General features: G+C 43.2%; 2 protein-coding genes across 2 annotated transcripts; one reads left to right on the forward strand and one right to left on the reverse strand.

Moving 5' to 3' along the window:
• The first annotated feature begins 501 nt into the window (after nt 1-501).
• On the forward strand, nt 502-7,386 carry acbd5a (acyl-CoA binding domain containing 5a). The gene is made up of 13 exons (XM_067251632.1): nt 502-550; nt 870-1,001; nt 1,363-1,483; nt 2,091-2,163; nt 2,401-2,518; nt 3,041-3,268; nt 3,377-3,586; nt 4,237-4,331; nt 4,444-4,684; nt 4,872-5,071; nt 5,284-5,343; nt 5,549-5,658; nt 5,772-7,386. The coding sequence occupies exons 2-13, from the start codon at nt 908-910 to the stop codon at nt 5,782-5,784; spliced, it is 1,563 nt and encodes a 520-aa protein (XP_067107733.1). The 5' UTR covers nt 502-550; nt 870-907; the 3' UTR covers nt 5,785-7,386.
• Nucleotides 7,387-7,405: 19 nt separating this feature from the next.
• mastl (microtubule associated serine/threonine kinase-like) lies at nt 7,406-12,106 on the reverse strand. The gene is made up of 12 exons (XM_067251633.1): nt 11,835-12,106; nt 11,552-11,689; nt 11,297-11,436; nt 11,119-11,207; nt 10,909-11,015; nt 10,615-10,774; nt 10,131-10,297; nt 8,861-10,006; nt 8,501-8,642; nt 8,185-8,298; nt 7,999-8,100; nt 7,406-7,846 (listed from the first exon to the last, which is right to left on the reverse strand). The coding sequence occupies exons 1-12, from the start codon at nt 12,009-12,011 to the stop codon at nt 7,689-7,691; spliced, it is 2,640 nt and encodes an 879-aa protein (XP_067107734.1). The 5' UTR covers nt 12,012-12,106; the 3' UTR covers nt 7,406-7,688.
• Between the last annotated feature and the right edge of the window lie 155 nt (nt 12,107-12,261).

A 12,261-nucleotide genomic window follows, 5' to 3' on the forward strand; every position in this document is an offset into this window, starting at 1 on the left:
AGACGACGGTTGTAAAGCTCCGCTCACACCAAACATGCCTTGTCATCTGAATAAACCAAACTGACTTAACCTAAAAAAAATACGTAGAACAACACGTTGCTAACAGTGGAGCACTCTGGGAGATGTAGTGTTATTTTGTATCGTTGCCTTGTGCTTTGACAAATATGTTTACATACTATAAGGTAACTCGTACAAATTGTGCTACAATACAATTCTTTTTCATATCTATATTTTATCATGTTTTGTTTTAATGATGCGGCTTTATGAAGCTAAGAAAATAAATCAAAGGTTTACACTTCATCCCTAAACTGACTGTAAGATATTCAAACTACATTTCCAGTGAGCTCCCTCTATGTTGGGTGAATTTTGGATCTTGTAGGAACTTCTGTTTTGCATGTCGGGTAAAAGCTGCCATAGTGATCGCCTTTTATACAATAGAAAACTACATTTCCCATAATGTCTTTCGCCTTTCTCCTCTGCAATGTAGACTATGGCGTCTGGTGGCAAGCGTTAGAGAGGTCGCTTCTCACGTCAGGTAGATCATCAAATGGTGAGTTGCAAAGTATGTCATCCTCAGATCAACACTATATACCTTTTCGCTGTGCTGAAAACTACTGCCAGCTGTATATTAAATGTTGGGTGTAATTATACACAGCTATGGTGATATAAATATCTCAGACGACACAATGTTTATCTGGTTGGTTATGCCCCTATCGGTTTATACTTAACACAGTTGAAAACTATCAAGACGTCATATTGTTTTAGATAGTCGTTCATCGTCTGCCTATTTGATATACGTAATTGTTTTGTGTAGAACCAGTGTGGTAACATTAATTTCATCAACGGTTTCATGTAAATATAATCCTCAGGTTTGACGATCTCACCATCCCAATTCACATTCTGTGTCATGATGGAGTGTGTCAGTGTAAAGGATGACAGACCTTTGCACGAGCTGAGGTTTGACGCTGCTGTCAAAGTGATACAAAGTTTACCCCCCGACGGTGATGTTTGTCTTCTACATTATAGCCTATATATGTGTGCTTAAAGCAGTGCTCATAGTATTTACAGAACGAGTCCCAGAGGACATTGTTGCAATCTAGTTTATCACTTGACTTATTTATTGTACTGTCTACCAGAATCGATTCTTATGCAGATATAAACTAGTGATCTACTGAACAGCATGGTTGCCACTTAGAACACGCTTATAAGGCTTAACCTAATTACCACACAAGCTAGTTTTGCAAAAGGAGATTTGCTCCACCAAAGCACAGAGCATACTGCATTCTCAAACTGAAAATCTATGCACGTGTCATGGAAAAAAGCATGTTTGAATAATCAAATCTGAACATGTTTCCTTTTTAGGTTCCTTTCAACCCTCCAATGACATGATGCTCAAATTTTATAGTTATTACAAACAAGCCACAATAGGACCTTGCAAAATACCCCGCCCTGGGTTCTGGGACCCTGTGGGCAAAGCTAAATGGTAACGAAATCTATATTCCTACTGTCTTTTTTTGGTTCAGCTAATACAGTGTAATTGCATGCCAATGCTGCAAGATTGATGTGGGACAAATGGAAGGATTTACCATTTGTCTATGTAATGGTCAATCCTTCCATTTCTGCCAATGTTTGAAGTTGATCTCTGGACTTGTTGTGCTTGGGAGAACAGATATGACATTTCACCTTTTGCCCACTAAGGGGGGTGGATGACTGCGTCTGGTTCTACAGCAATTGTAGATCTCTGAACAGTTTGATAGACTGAGGGCACAGATAGGAATGGCATTAAAGCTCTGCTATCTGTTGATGTTAAGATTAGGCGGATCACTACTTTTCTGAATCTACTTGGCAATGTCGTCACTCACTTCTTAACTATGTGGATCTGGGTCACAAGTGGATAGCGTTGACAACAAATTAAACTGTGGCCTAAATCAAAATGGGCCGATGGCTGCTGTCGAATAGTTTAGTATGTATCAAAAAAAAAAGAAAAAGTGCAAAAACAGATAGTGTTTCAAAAAGCATCAAGATAATCTCATATTTGGACAGTTGTTGACCATGCTGGCTGTGTATAAGCCCTTGTTATCTCTCTGTAGGGATGCATGGAGTTCTCTTGAAGAGATGAGCAAGGAACAAGCAATGAAAGGTTATGTTGATGAAATGAAACTTGTAAGTATTCCACCACAAACCAGGAATGACAGTGGTAGAGGCCACATCTCCCCTAACCCTCCCCCCCCCCCCCTCCCCCCCACCAGATACACCCTGGACATCACTGTAAATAAATACACACGGTACCCTTAACTGGTATATCTATACCTGCGCATGTTTGTCTCATTATCGAGAAGTAGCTGATGCAGTAGGATAATGTATTTGCAAAGTTCCAGGGTTCTTTGTGTGTTTCCTCAGATCCTTGAGGGCATGCCCATCACGGATGAGGTGGAGCAGCTCCTGCAGGTAATGGGCCCGTTCTACGAGCTGGTGGACGAGAAGAAAAAGCTCAGTCAGGTGTCAGACCTGACCACAGGTACAGTCACCAACCTGCCTCGTTTGCGTTGCCGACACGAGCTGTGCAACATTTTTCATGTGTCGAACGAGTATGACTAATTCATTTACCTCTATTGCCATTTCACCTCTGTTTTACGCATAGCCCGTTTGACAAAGTTTGCTAGACAACTTGAAGGCAAGTGTGTAGTAGTCACCCTCAATGTAATTATCCATTAGTAATGTCTTGTGTTGTAGTTTAGTACAAATAACAGCTCCAGTCCCCTTTGAATGTAGGTGTATCACCTGATCCAGCTATAGAGAGTTGAAACCCCTGTGTTTATGTGTTGTGAAATCCCAAACCCTCCATAATAATGTGCTTCATGTTAATGTAGTTAATATCCTAAATAGCGCGGTTGGATTGTGCTACAGCACCATATTTTGATTGGATGGAATATTCATACATGGCACTTTACAAATGAACTACTACCATTACTCAGGTATGGATTTAATGACTGAGGATGGCCTCACAGTTCTCTAAATGTGGGGTTTGTTTCCGTCTCAGGATTTGGGACGACATTAGGTTCCATGCCCTCTAAGAGCGTCACAATGAGCATCATCAGAACCCTGGAGATGAACGGTACTTTGGAGACCCGACCAGCCAAGCTAGCTCCTCCAAACCATAACAACATCTTGGAGATCGATCAAAAAGCAGAGGAAATACAGGAAGACGACGATGATATCGGAGAAGAGGATGAAGAGGAAGACGTCGAGATAAGGGAGTCGAAACAAGGTATGACAGTCACGCATATGAACATCCCCAACGTAACAGTGTTAGTAAATGCATTATAGAAAACAAGCAAGAAAGTGACCCTCAAATGTCCGGGAAATGTGTTTTCAGACCAGAAAACTGCGGTCTCCCAGGCAAAGAAGAAGGGCTCCGCCAGGAAACCCAAAGTGCCTGGGTCTAACGGTAGGGTGGGGAACGGACTGGCCCACCAGACCAATGGCACCCACTCCTCCAAGTCTGCGCTGAACAGCGACGACTCTGAGGAGGGCTTCATCAGCACCTCCCTGCTCCCTGAGCTGCAGGTTAACGGGCACCACACAGGTGAGGAACACCTGGGGGATGTCGCCCCGGTGAAGACGATTAAGTAGTGGAACTCCTGTTAGTTTACAGCTACACATTTCACTCAGGCGTCCAGTACAGTGCCTCATTATATAAAAAAAATACACCCTGTCAACATATCAGCAAAATAACAACTTTTCTGAAACAGTATTTGCCCTTTGCTTGGATCCTCATCCCCCTACCGAGATAAATGACCATTTTGAATCATGTTCATGTACATGATTCAAAATGGATCCTGAAGGGAGTCTGTGGAGATTAGGACTTTGCCCACAGTGGCTTGACGTTCTCGGGTATCCTTAGACATGTGATCCGATAAGCTGCTCAGCTTTATTCTCAGAGCCATGCCAACTCAGCGTTTCCCTTGAAACGGCCATAGAATCCTGTTACTTAAGGTACAATATACCTTAAAACTGGTTCAACAAAGTTGTGTTTCATGAGTCGTGACCCTCTTGAATGGTTCTCTTCGTACGGAAAAGACTGTGTCCATTTAGTATCCTGTACACTTTTTGTCACAGTGGCTATGGAAAAGGAAAAAGTTTAGCGAAGGTGCGTTTGCCGTCTCAGTGATACATTTAGTATTTGATCGTTTAGCCTTTGAATGCATTGATGTGTGTCCGTGTCCGTGCCCATAGATCCATGTGAAGATGTGTCTGGTCCCCATCACCTGGCGAGTGACTCTGACAGTGAGGTGTACTGTGACTCGATGGACCAGTTTGGTCTAGAGGAGGTAATACACGCACACAGACACACACGAGAACACTTCTCTGATTTTAACTGACGTGTGACTGTGTACGTGTGTAGCATTTAAACTGTATGCTCTTCCAATTATTCGCTCCCAGGGCTCAGACGAGCAGATGAACTGTTCTCTGGATCTGGAGGAGGGGGAGGAGGGGGAGAGCCACAGCCCTCTGTCCTCTCAGGAGGAGCCCCAGGCAGGGCTTGGGGCCCCCGGGGTGGAGCAGGACCTCCCAGAGGGCATGCAGTGTGGAGGGGAGGAACCGCAGACAGGTGGAGCTGCTTCTTATAGACAGAGACAAAGCACAGAGAGGCCTGATAGCTCCCTAGTCAGGAGAAGCAGGGGTGAGGAAAGCCTGCTATCTAAAATGTGCACCGTGTCTTGCTACTCTTACTGTCTAAGTTATGTTTCTAGAGATCCAGTGTTTTGTGAATAGAGTATCATGCATCTCATCTGTGGTTTGAATGGCTCGTGTAGATTGATTTCCTATTCCAAACGTGTGTTTACATCTGTTTACGTTCGGTTTATCAGGTTCCAGGTCGTCAAGCCAAAGTTCCGGGGCCCAGGGCCCCACGCAGGGCAGCGGAGGGGATGGGGACCGCTGGGGGGCCGCTGGGCCCCCTGGGGGAAGCCTGAACGAGCAGATAGTGGTGGCTCTGGCCAGACTTCAGGAGGACATGCAGAGTGTTCTAGAGAGACTGCACACTCTAGAGGCTCTCACCGCCTCCCAGGTCAGTGTTTTGGGTTTTTCAAACACAATATAAAAGGCTAAATGTAGTATTTTTTTAATCGGTCATTGTAATATTAATCATTAGTTAACACGGTAAAGTATGTTTGGTGTGAGTTTTCCACATGTATTTGTTTTATTCATAACTGAAGGAGTGTTCACTCATAATTCATCTGGTTTTATCTCATAAAAGTAACTGTTTGATCTGTTCCCTAGGCAAGGTCATTGGCTTTATCTCCCAATTATACATCAACCCCAGCAAAAAAGAGCAGCAAGGTACTAGAGAATGACACAATAATCTGACCAAAACAAGACACAGTATCTATTTTGTTACAATGCATTTATATAAACAAGCTGTATTGTTTCAAAGTCTCGTTTCAAATACTTTAAATCACATGGGATTGGGAGTATATGCTTGTGCAGTTAAAAACCCTTAGTAGTTCTCTATTGCCAGGTTCTTTAATGAAATCTCGTTTCTCAGAAACCTTCCTGGTGGCCTTTCGATGTGTCTCCAAGCACAGTGGCCTTCGCAGTGTTATGGCCATTTGTGGTGCAGTGGCTTATCCGTGTATACTTTCAACGTAGAAGAAGGTAATGCATGATTACTATAACACAGTACAAAACCATTAAATATCAACATGATGAAAGTGGTGTCACCAATATAATAACAAACATCGTTTTGAACATTCGGAAATCACCTACAGACGAATCAACTGAGAAGTCTACTGGCCGAAACAGATAAGGGAGGAGGGATAGGAGATCTCTCTGTGTCTTTGATTGGCTAACGGCCATGGCCCCCTTCCGCTCCACCCCTTCAGCTCAGTAACTCCAGCTTTTGCACTATGAAGACGGCACTAGGAGTGAGAGAAAGCTTTTGGCACTAGAAAGTGAAATCAAAGAAAAATGTGAATGTATTGGATTGCATCTTACATAGTCATACAGGCTTTTAGAGACGATACTAGTACCGTACCACGTTAGTCATTTCTTGGTTTGTGTGTGGATGTCTCGGAAAGGGAGATTTGTCCATTGGAATATGGCAGTGTTTATATGTTGCTGTCAGTCCTCCTTTTCTTTTATGTCCGTTGGTAAGATCTGACATCACTGGAACTCTGCATCTGTACTGTAATAGGCCGAAGGGAGTTTCCTACCATGTCCTGCAAACGCTAGCAACTGAGAAACCCTAACCATATCCATAATACTTGCTTTAGCAATGCTGCTGACATATTGTAAAAACTGTAGTATACAGTGAAATGTAATGGTGTAATGTGTGAGAGATGTTAGTTAATTCTTTTTAAAAAAACTTGTTGATTTTTCTATAAAGTTGGTTGTCATATAACAACTTGATAATGATATGAAGACATTGAAGGCGAGTTTTTATTACGTTTGGGAAGATTAGTTTGTTTTCTTCTGTTCAACTGAACTAAACGTCAAAAAAGGTTCACCAATATTTCATATCTGGATACATGTTTATTCTGGAGTCTGGAATTTCAAAAGTTTGTAATACTTTTTCAGAACGGTGATTGGTCTAGAACAGATGGTAGGTCTGTGTGGGATGTGGTTCAGGGACAGGTCGGTTTGAGTTGCAGTTCGGTTCAGATCCGAGTGAAACACCACAGACTTTAATTTACAGACACAAATCCAATGCAACCAAAAGGATGAAAAATTACCATTTGGATTGTTCTCACTTATTGCCATTATTTGGTATTTTATATCTGTTCAAATATATTTTTTTTATGTTTAAAAGTAGCAATGTCATTCAGTTTGTGTAAATTGACTCTCAATCTGCAAATTTTGTCTGACTGAAATCATATTATCTTCCTTGTTTGTGTTTTTTATTAATTGTATAATAATGATAGCTGTACAGTAATGAGATGTAAATTATAACTAAAATGCAATATTTTATTTGCATTATCCTGTATTAATGTAGTATATTACTAAATAATGAATTTAATATATGTAACAAAGTTTGCATCAGCAATAGCACTGAATCTTTACAGAGCCTTTCATTTGTTTAAATAGATCAATTCACCTTTTTACTCAAATCAAAGCTATAAAATTATTTGCCTATGGGTGGACAGCTCTTTGCATGTAATTCAAGCTACAAATAAAGTTTTCATTATTGGTTTCAGGTGTAAATTCCCATGTATTATAGACATTTATCAGAGGTTGTTTATGTTGTTTGAATAGGACGGCCTGCGGCTAAACAGCCCAGATATATCAAATGTGAATTGATAGTTTTCCACCTCTCCGCTTTGCTATCCTCACATGAACATTATATACTGCCCTCACCTTCTCCATAATCCAGAATAAAAAACTCAAGCCTGTAAAACCCCTTTTTTATTCGTAGATTTTTATCACAGAACATTAAAAAATCACACACGCAAACAGAATTTTCTACAGTTTAACCAGACAATGGCAGTGTTACCACATTGATTTGGGCACAAACAAAAGTGCATAAAAGCAGTGAGGCATGGGCAGCACACCAATTGGACAATTCACACACACAAAATTATTAATATTTATATATAATGATTTATTTAATTTAAAACAAAACTCACAAAAATGTAGGTAGTGGATGGGTTTTCAAGACTTATATTAAGATAAGGTTTGTGTGTTTGAACCTACCAACTGAACCCAGAGACGGCTAGGTGCTGGGCATTGTTCCTCGCGTCAAAGTATGACGTGTCCGTTTCATTGTCCGGTTGGGGAATGAAGGTCATGGCCTGGTCTTGGAGGTTGTCCCAGTCCAAGCCCATAAACAGAGCGTGCTCCTTCAGTCCTGGTGGACAATCGTAAAACAAAGCCCATTTCAAAACATATCTCAGGTCAACTGAGCGTGACAACCATTTGTTTACGACCGTACCTGGTATGGGCACAGTTCACAATGACACAAAATCATGGCACAGTTCATACTGAAACACCGGGCCTCACCTTTGAGGCCAGCACGTTTGTTCTGGTCCATGGTCAAGAGGATCTCGATGGCGTTCCTGGAATTGGGAGACAGCTCCTCCTCTCCGTCGGGCCACGGGATGTCTAAGACGGTCAAATGGGAGTTGAATAAGTGACGTGACAAACCAAAGTTCCTTTCATATATCGCGAGCCGCAGACATAGCACACCTCTGTTGAGGATATTCTGGAAGACCAGCTGAGGTGTTTCGTCGTTGAAGGGGGGGACGCCGGTGAGGAACTCAAACAGACACACGCCCAGAGCCCACCAGTCCACCATGAAGTCTGAGGAGGGAATGAACACTTACTCACTGGCTCCATTCAGTCCCATAACCGACATACATCTCAGTCACAGATTCTAACTGGGTCAAATCGCATGTAGTTCATGTATTCATATTCGTAGTTCATGTTGTACTGTGAAACTCTCCATAATGCCATATTTAACTCGAAAGGGGCTCTCAAGCGTCACAATCATGGGTGATCTTACCATGCGGTATTCCCAATAGCAGCTCTGGGGCCAGGTAGTCTGGAGTTCCAAGAATTGGTACGCCTTCAGCAGGTACAACGCCTCTCCTGACACTCTTAGGAGTCCTGAAGGGAGTGTGGGAAGGCGTCATCGCCTGTGGGGTCTGAGGAGGAAAAAAGTACAAATAATTACTGGATCAGGTACAGCGGTGTCAATAGTGATGCTTTTCCCAGGAACATGAAATGAGTGCATTCACTCACTTTACATTGGCGTGTAATGGAGGTTGACACGTCTTACATTTTGATTGAAAGCGACTTAAACAGTGAATCTAGGAATCTCGACCAAGGAGATGGTAAATCACGCCAGTTCTCCTGCATGTACCTGGTAGATGGAGCTATTGGAGCTGGGTCTCTTCTGTACGGGTGTTACAGCGGCAGGAAAGCTGTGGTGGGAGGCCGAGGTGGACATATCCATGGCGTCCACAGACCCCAGGCTGAGACGAGAGTTCCAGGAAACGTTGGACCGGTTGATGGAGCTGCAGTAGCTTCGGAATGCGACGACATTCCTGGGCTTGAGGAACGAGGAAGACTTTGCCGCGCTGCCCGGTAGCTCGTGGACTCGGTCGAGGAAGGAGCGCTTGGATTCTCCAGTCTGGAAAAGACAGTCTCCGGGTCTTGGCGTGGGCGTCTCTGGCATTTGGGCAAGAGGTGCGATGTTGTTCTCTAGTTCTTCAGATGATGTTGAACGCAGGTCTTTGGAACACTGGCGAGGCTGCTGCGTGTCAGGGCAGCTGCCGATGAGAGACATTTCATGATGAGACCCATCAGAGTCAAGGCTCAAGTTATGCTGTTGATGGTCAACCAATGAGGTTGTGACCTTCGCGTCAGTCACTTCCCTGGTATCCTCATCTTCCCCAGGCTCCTCCAACTCACAAAGGAGGTTTTTCTCCACAACAATAGAGCTCGGACGTTTGGCCGCCTGTCCCTCGACCATCCCACATGCCCGACTCCCAGACCTTCCTTCTTTTAGATGAACTGTAGAAAACAAGCCAGTCAAACCAGTGCGGAACTTCAAATCTTCCTCCAGGATCTCGTAGCACCTCTTGTATTCTGCATCTTTCTTCTTGGCATGCGCCCCCATTTGTTCTGGGCTTTTATCAACCTCCTCAAAACCCCTTTTCACAGACAGACTTCCTGTTTGTTGTTTGCCTGCGAGACAATGGCTGTCAGCCCCACATACGTCGGCACTTGTCGGTTGACAGAGTTCAATCTTCTGGGAAAGGGCAGGGGGCTCCGCATCGCTGAACTGCAGCTTCTTTCCCGCCATAGTGTCAGTTTTGATTTTGTTGGACAGGTCTCCGGTGATGGAAAACGAGCGTCCTTTGTCGGTCTTGGCATTCAGGTCACGGCTGTCCATTGATGCGAGGGTAGAGAGATGGCGCATTTCAGACGTCTCCTTTCCTCCTGAGGAGGTGGTAGTTGCTCGGCTCCCATTCTGACTGTATAGATGTGCGAGGTTCTCCTTCTCCTAGAGAACCAATCACAATTAACAAGACAAATTATTTGCATTGCCAAATCTCGATTGGCCGACAAGTTTCAACTGCCTTGTGTACATTGACAATAAAGTTATCTCTCTTGTATTAGTCTCTAACCTGTTCAAATTCCCATAGAGGGCTGACACCGTTCTCTGAGGCAGTGGGGGAAGGGAACAGGCATGACTGGCTGCTGCCCACGCTCTCAAACCTCCTCCTGCTCTTCAGCAGTCTGGGGGTCAGGCTCCTGGCCAAGGCGGATGGGCTGAACACACCACTGTGGTGCCCTGGATACACACACACACACACACACGAGGGTTCAAGTGGACATAGTGGTCAGAGAGATGTCATGGTATTTTATAAATGCTACAGGGGGATGGGGAAATAAATCCACACACCAGCAAACAAGATATCTATTATCAAAAGGATCTAGAAGCTTTTTTCACCATGTCAATAATCCGGTTTACAGGAAACAGTAATTTTCAGTAATGGATCTTGGATCTAACCAGTCTCTCATCTTTTCTGACAAACAAAACCTGAACCACAAGGTTTGTTTCTGTCAAGGTAGACTTGTTTGTCGGGATCATAAGATAGAGTGACTTACCTAAATTCCGCATGGGGCCTACAGGGGAATATGGATGCTCTTTCTTCTTCCTCATCATGGGCGAGCAAAAAGAGCTATTCCGTTGTTCCATTTTCTCACAGGACACGGGACTGAAAACCGACTCACTGCTGCAATGCTTGCCCTCCACCGCAGGTGTATTCTGATATTAACATAATACACTAAAAGTAATTAAGATGCTTACCATGGCAGCAAGAATCAAATATCTCAAAATCCACCACAGCAGATGTACAGTTGTAGAGATATACACGTCTGGCTTCAAGCAAGTTTACTCACAAATCCAAGGGAGCTTATCAAGGATAAGACTTGACCAGGGGTGCGGAAATAATCTTCCTTCTGCTTGATCAGTGAAGGGGTTGTCAGGATATCAACCAGGTTTATTTCTGGGGAAATAATAAGATAACAGACAACATTTCATAGAGAAAAAACTAAACACTGACCTTTTAGTGAATTTGAGACAGATTAGGGGTCGTTTAATTATAATACCTCTTTCAAGTTTGACTTTGGAAAGGCCGAAATCTGTTAGTTTGATGTGGCCTTCATTAGATACAAGCATATTGTCTGGCTTCAGATCCCTAGATGGGTAAACAGATTGCAAGATTGATATTAACAATGTGAAACACAGAGAACATCTCCACACAATAGCATTGAAACGTTGCAGCACCTGTGGATTATTCCATGACGGTGAAGGTAGTCTAAAGCCAGTGCCACCTCAGAGATGTATTTCACAGTCATGTCCTCATCGAAATATCCATAAACATGGAGAAGAGATTTCACATCGCCACCAATGAGGTATTCCATTACCTGTGGGTGAATATGAATTGATGCGTTAAAACGAATGTCATAATATTGTTATTTATTACGATTACACGGCCCTATAGTCTGAATAGTCATGTTTCGCAGTCATGGTTTCACACACCAGATACACTTTGGTTGCTGTCTGAAGGGAGTAGAACAAGTGAACGACAAAGGGACTTTTGCTGAGTGCCAATGCATTTCTCTCCGCTTTCATCTGGTTCATCATATTTTTGTCGACCATGTCTGCTTTCTTCATCACCTGAAAGAAAACAAAATATATTTAGTTCAATGCATTTTAGTTGCCACGGTAGACCCCTCTCCAAGCAGCTAGCTAGCGCGAGCTAGATACCCCACTAACGTTCGTTGCAATCAAACACTATGACGTGATGAATTACTTAGTTTACCTTAATTGCATATAATCTTGGATAGCATTTCTTTCTTGCGAGATAGACCTTTCCAAAAGCACCGCGGCTAATAGGTTTTAAAACAACGAAGTCTTCAATTGACGGAGGCTTTGGAACTTCGAACGAAGTTCCATCTGTGCAAGAAGCGGGAGCACCAGGTGTTTCACTGGAGTCCATACTGCTTGTTAGAATCCTGCCCGTTGTGGATTAAAAAATTATATGACTGTATACATGTATGCATACTATTTAATAGACCCGCAGAAAACTATTCATTTACGTGGGACGAAAACGATGTGGTTGTATCTGTACTCGCTATGCTTTACTGGCACTACACCAATGCACGGTTTGTTTTGAAAATTTGAAATCCGCTCCTTCGGTTGTGGGGTCCTACGTCGCATATGTTTCGTCACGAGATTGGTTTGACAAC

The sequence above is a fragment of the Osmerus mordax genome, chromosome 15, assembly GCF_038355195.1.
Source record: "Osmerus mordax isolate fOsmMor3 chromosome 15, fOsmMor3.pri, whole genome shotgun sequence".
Lineage (NCBI taxonomy): Eukaryota > Metazoa > Chordata > Actinopteri > Osmeriformes > Osmeridae > Osmerus > Osmerus mordax.